The 6,443-nt window shown below is 34.3% G+C and overlaps 1 protein-coding gene across 1 annotated transcript; it reads right to left on the bottom strand.

The window, feature by feature from the left end:
- Nucleotides 1-822: 822 nt before the first annotated feature.
- On the bottom strand, nucleotides 823-6,411 carry LOC104914839 (zinc finger protein 862-like). The gene is made up of 5 exons (XM_019610356.1): nucleotides 5,050-6,411; nucleotides 4,730-4,947; nucleotides 4,435-4,643; nucleotides 4,222-4,345; nucleotides 823-4,123 (listed from the first exon to the last, which is right to left on the bottom strand). Exons 1-5 carry the CDS (start codon nucleotides 6,049-6,051, stop codon nucleotides 3,874-3,876), a joined length of 1,803 nt encoding a protein of 600 aa, XP_019465901.1. The 5' UTR covers nucleotides 6,052-6,411; the 3' UTR covers nucleotides 823-3,873.
- Between the last annotated feature and the right edge of the window lie 32 nt (nucleotides 6,412-6,443).

Genomic DNA, 6,443 nt, shown 5'->3' with positions numbered 1-6,443 from the left:
GGGTCAGTCCTGCTTCGCTGACAAACCAGCCTACCCTTCCTGCAAGAACATTTTGGCTACAAAACTTATTTTTGACAAACTTGTTAGTGTGAGGTTGCTTGTTTATGACTAGGCACAGTGCATTTGCAAACCTAGCAGGCATAAAAGGATTCCTGAGGGGGCCCCATTTCTTCTTTATCATCTTGATGGCCACTGCTGTTTTGAGACTACAACTTTGGATGAGTGCAATCACCCCCCCAAGCAGTTGGTTCTAATCTAGGTAACTATACATTTTCAGAAATATATCCACGAAACATTTGAGGGACAAGAAAATCAACAAACTTGAATCAAGAGACAGTGTCTAAAGTGGGAGAACTGGAGATTAAACCAGAGATCAAAACTTTAATCACTGTTTATATTATATTGTAGAATATGTTAGGACATAGTTTAAAGGTAATTTTAACCTTAGTTGATGCAAACTTGTGGCAAATCAGTGAGATACTTAAGCCCTCTTAGGTGATCTGTACCATTTGCTCAGTTTTCTTTTTCTGTTGTAAATATGTTACTTTCTATCTGCTACATACAGAATTGCTGATGTGTTGTATGATAGTTTCTTAAATTACCTCCTTATGAAGTCACCTGATGTGGGAAAATTCCACAGTGTCATTAAATTGGTATAATACTTCAAAAATTTCAAATATAGTGTAAGGTAATACCTTATCATGACATACTTAGGAAGGACAAGGAAGGTTCAGGCTGAGAGAAGAGATCCCTCATAAGCATGTCAAAAAACAAATTTCAAATAACTGTCTTCAATATTAAGTCTAGATTTAATGTGTTTATTTCTATATTATACTGGACAAAACTTTTTAAAAAGATCATATTACAAGACAAAAGACAATTAGTCAGTATTCTTCATAGGTTGCTAATGCCACAGAGCTGCTCTACAGTCATGGTGAGATGTGAGTGGGTAGCTGCACAGATGGTGCTGAGAAAGAAGACTGTCATCCCCAAATGGGGCTCTGCAAGTGGTAGGAGGAAATAATGTCCTCCGGGTAGAATGAGAAAACAATTCCAGAATCTTCTTTGTCCATTTAACAATAATGGTTTCAAAACATGTATGCTCTTTACAGTATCTTCTCATTAATTCCAAAAGGAAAGAACAACAGATCTTTGCTGAATGACATAAGTGACTAAATAGAAAACAAACTTATTCAATATGTTGATATTCTTAACAAAAAAGGATAGAAAACATTATGGAAGAGAAATTCGTATTCAATAAGCTTTAGAAAAACTTAAGGTTTGAGAAGATCAGTAATTAAATACAACTGGAAGCAAACCAAAGTGCACTGAAGAAACAGACTGCAAAAATTATTATGTTTATTATATTGCAGATAAAATCAATCTTGAAAGGACATCAAGTACTTTGGAGTGCAGAATTAGAATTCAAAATGAACTTTACACATTCGAGGTAAAGCCTGGGATGAAAAGAACACATCCAATTAGAATAAATGTTAAGTGCTACACTGCACTGAAATAATGCACTGCATAAATGTCACAGAGGGAGTCATACTACAAAGTAACAGTTCTGTAGAAAGGCTTTAGGGATTTTAGTTGATTACAATATCATCAAAAAGTATATGAGAAGAAATCTGAAAAAATCTTTGCAGTCTTAAGGTTTTTGTTGACAGACAATCTTGGAATCTGGAGATCTTGAAGGATGTATGTAAACTAAGCAAGAATCATCACAGAGTTATAAAAAGGAGAGACAATATTAAAAGACTTCTGCTAGAAAGCAGAAATTTCATTTAGAAATTTCATTTTCTAGAAATGGAAGGCCATGAGAAAATAACAGTAGTTATTCAATTAAAACAAAGCATTACAGACAACACAGTAATAAACTCTTCTCCGTAGGTAAAATCAGAAAGGATGATAGCAGATCATTTTTATCTTTAGCAAAAATATTTCAGTTATAAGAAAGCAAGAGACTATTTTAACAAACCTATGAAGAGAGGCAAATATTGACGACAGGTTGTCTGTCTTGGTCCTATTTCACTCCAAGTCTTTCAGCATCTTTTCCAACTACTTCTTGTGATACTAAGATTTCATCGGCAAGGGCAGTTTACCCATTATATTCGATCCTAACACCAAAAATTGTGATGTTGCACTCAAGCATCACAAAAGTGTCTTCAGAATTATAGATTCAACATTTACTTTTATTTGTTACTTCAGATTTTGTCTTCTGCTCTCGGACTTTCTAGGTAATATTTCCAAACATTTTCCATTCTCATCATACCTAGAACTTTTCCATGTGAAACTTCAAAGGAAAAAATCTGGCATTATGAAATTTAAAGAGAAAATCCTTAGAAACAGCTATGCAATACATCTAATAAGACACTCCCTATAATATCTTATATATCCTGTTGCTTATTAGATAAAATATATAAGAACATTTTTGTTATCTGAGAAATCACAAATGCACATATTTCTTTTATAATGATCTTTTATAATGTACCATATAATGCATAGTACAGATATTTTGTTCAGTAACTGAAAGTTAATTCTACTTGTGTGGATTAAGATATTTTAATGAGGTATGCATTCAAACACATTCTGTTTCTGACATACACAACTACTTACACCTAGAAGTAGCATGAATATATATTCAAAAATAGAAAAGTTATATATAAGTAACACACCTTCTGCAATTACTAGACTTCTTATATCAAAAGCAGAGTGTTAATCCAGCTTAGAAAAGCACTGATTGGTCAATGACTTCAAATTTATTTACCCCAAATTATTTTTAGTTCATCTTCATCAGTTTTGGCATAACTAAGAAAAGCCTTTAACACTTTCTTACTAGTTTTCTTTGAACATATTCTTCTGGGATGCTTTTCAATGACTGGAACTTAGCAGAAAGTTTCATTCAGAACATGAAGATAGTAGCAAATTATGACACCACAAAATTCTCTGAATAGCAATCATCCTCAACTCCAATGTTAGAAAGATACAGCATTCTTATTGCAGTCCTCACTGAAATATTTTTACATGAAAATTAAATAGTTTAAGCTATGAAGTACACTAGTCATATCCTGGTTGCAAGAGCATGTGTTATGGGAAGTCTGATTTACGCAATTAATTATCAGCAGTGGATTGCAGAACTACGTAAGTCTTTTCTTTATAGTACCTCGTACTATGTAGGAAGATTTTCTGAAGGACAAGTCTGACAAGAAACTTGAAATGTCATGTTAACCTCTATTCCTAAGAGATTTAGAAGTAGTAATGCATACAGATATGGAGAGAAGTCATTACTCTTAACTCAGAGGCTAAGGATGCCAAGCAATCATTTGACAACAATCATGCACTGATTTCCCACAAATTTATCAAAAGAAACTCATAGCTTTCAGAATGAGTAAAGTTTCCTGAATTATTAAAGATAAGGGTTAACTTAAGTGGATATAATGTATCAGTGGCTTGGATTAAATACAACAAAGAATCAGGTAGTTATGACTCATCCCTCTGCTCCGGTGTAGACACAGTCACAAAGTACTGCATATTTTTCGTTCATTACCTTCAGATTTGTAAGAAATCTAGAAAAGGACAAGTATAAAAAGCTACCAGTGATTCAACAGCACACAGAAAGAAAAGCTATTTTAAAAAACCGTAGTACTTTATGGAAAAGATAGAAATATTCCAGTCATTAATCTTGCAAGATATATTGGTAAATTGTTTATAGATGTTACAAGAATTATTTTGAAGAAAACATCTAATCATTTTCACTCTGAGTCTCCAAATCAAACTCAGAGGAACAAACTGATCTTTCATTTATCATCATATCATTTGCCTGTAGTGTACTATTTTTCTGCCAAATAATATTCCACAAATGATAGCTTCTCAGAGGTCAAATTTTTTGATATCCGGAGAATTCATCTGGATTGTCATAAGATCTGTCATCACATTTTCAAACATAAGTTTAGAGTGCAAATGCATCATGACGAATTTCATTTGACTGAAGCCTTGCTCTGTTTCAGCTGAGCTTGCTGGCGGAGTTAGGATCAGATCTACCAAAGCCAGGATATTGGGATACTTCTTTGAATAATGTGCATTCACCGAATCCCATGTCAAGGTCTGGATGTTCTGAAATCTATAAAGCAAAGTAAAAATTATAGAATTATGCCTACTGCTGGATGTATTTCTACAATCCTTTTAAGTAAGTAAAAAAAAACAGGCACAACTTATTACCTGTTATAAAGCTCTAATTTCAGCATGCTCCATTCAGTTCCAACTTCACTGATCTTCACACTAGCAGCTTCTAGTATGGCTTCATAATGTTTACTCAAGACAGATACTTCCTTTTCACCAAATTCTATAACAGAGAGAAAACAATATATCAGTTGTTAAAAAAAAAAGTCAAAATGAGCAATTCTTCAGCAAGCCATTCTCACAGTTCTATACCTTGTTTCATTTTATCAGGCCATAGTTTAAAACTTCCAATAAAAGTTGCTTTCAAGACATCTTGATTAGCATCACAGAAACAATCACTTAACCTCTTCAGCAAATCACTTAGTACTTTGGTTCGTACTGCTGAAATATTTCCATTTCCAACAAGCTGGTGACCATGAAAATACTGAACGGTCTCTATCAAGCGCTCCTTTGGACCAGCTCTGAAAGGTACAACATACAAAACAATATATAATACTCTTTTGCTATATTGTAAGAGATTGTAATTCCACTGTTAGAAATGTCAGACCTTGTTTGATACATTTGGAGTATTTCCACAGTTGACTGCAAGGTTGCAAATATATCTGCAATGGAGGAATTGTGATCCAGAGTAACACGCAACAGAATGTTGAGGACATTGATGACATCCAGTAAGAAATGGGAAAACTTGACTACCTCAATTTTCAGAAGGAGATACAATAGGCCTTTGACTTTCTGCCTATTCGAAGTCCTTGAATCTCCTTCAATCTGGAAATCAAAACAGTAATAGAATATGTCAAGTAGATGGGCCAAAGTTAACCACAGCAATTAATTTTTCTGAAAAAGACGTCCAATTTTTAAATCAGTTACCTTATTCAGATGTAGAACCAATGCAGGATAACCTTTAAGGAGAATCTGTAGAGCTGTCTGTAGGCGAGGAAGCCACTGGGAGCCTCCAATGCGAAATGGAATAGCTGGATATAACTTGATGGCTTCATATATAGCTTTGAGATTATTCTTATTTAGAGGAGAGTTATGATAAAAGTAGTACATATTTCTCAAGCCACTGGTTAAGATACCGTATAGCTGAACGTTTTCCAGTGCTCCCTTGTAAGCCAGCCTTAGGCGGTGAGCAAAACAATGCACAGACTGTACACAAGGTTGAATTTCCCTCACGAGATTAGCTACTCCATCATTTTGACCAGTCCCATCGCTTCCAAATCCGACTAATTTTCTTGAGCAGTCTTGACTTGCCAAGCTAAGTTGAAGATTTATTTGAAATGTTTCCTCAATTGCACTTTTTATAGTTGAAGCATCATTTTTTTGAACAGGTTGAACCCCAACAATCTGGCAGTGAACTTTTCCTTCATTTGCAAAGCGCACATAGACAACCACAGCTGATTTGAATATACTATCTGTGAATTCATCACTAATAAGAGAAAAGTATTTACAATTCTCCAGTTTCTCTTTTAGAGATTTTCTTTCTACTTCAGCCATAAAATGTATAAAGATTCTTGCTGACTTATCATTTCTGAATACAGAACCAATGTCTGTTCCTTTTGCATCATCTAGTTTACAAATCCAGTCTGGATCTGTAAAGGGCCAACCAGATTTAGCAATTGCGTGGCATGTTCTAAAAGTACTTTCTACTCTTCCTATTGTTACAGAGTTCATACTCTTCAACATCTGCTCAGCAGAAACTGTATTTGGTGAAGCAGTACTGGCAGCTTCCATGCAGGTAGCCCAAGCATGAGCTTCGCTGTTTTGGTGTATATTTATAAATTCCAGTTTGAAGTCATCAGTGCCAGAACAAAAATTATGAATGCTTTCCCCCAAGTCCACATTATGCTTGCGACACAACGCACAGAACATTATTCCCCTTTCATCATCATATTTTAACCAGGAGTATTTTGTCAGCCATATTTTTGGAAACTGGCGATTCTTCTTTATTCTTGGATGTTCCAAATCTTTCTTTTCCTTCCCTCTGTCATCAACTTCTCTCTTGCTAGAAGAATTACTCCTGCCTTTAAATTGCTTCAGTGCTCTTATGGCTATAATTTAGAAAATACAACTAGATATAAGATGGTTTTTATTTAATAAATGATCAATTTTACTTCTTATTTTCATTCCATATTTATTTTTTAATTTGGGAATAGATTGTGTCTTTCAAGGTCATTAAAAGAAATAAGTGAAAACAAGATCTTCAACATCACTTGCACAGCTCCCAAGACCTTTTTAAGAAATGTTCAGTTCTGATTACAGAT

Source organism: Meleagris gallopavo, chromosome Z (assembly GCF_000146605.3).
Source record: "Meleagris gallopavo isolate NT-WF06-2002-E0010 breed Aviagen turkey brand Nicholas breeding stock chromosome Z, Turkey_5.1, whole genome shotgun sequence".
In the NCBI taxonomy this organism is placed as follows: domain Eukaryota; kingdom Metazoa; phylum Chordata; class Aves; order Galliformes; family Phasianidae; genus Meleagris; species Meleagris gallopavo.
This window is presented reverse-complemented; position numbering and strand designations above follow the sequence as displayed.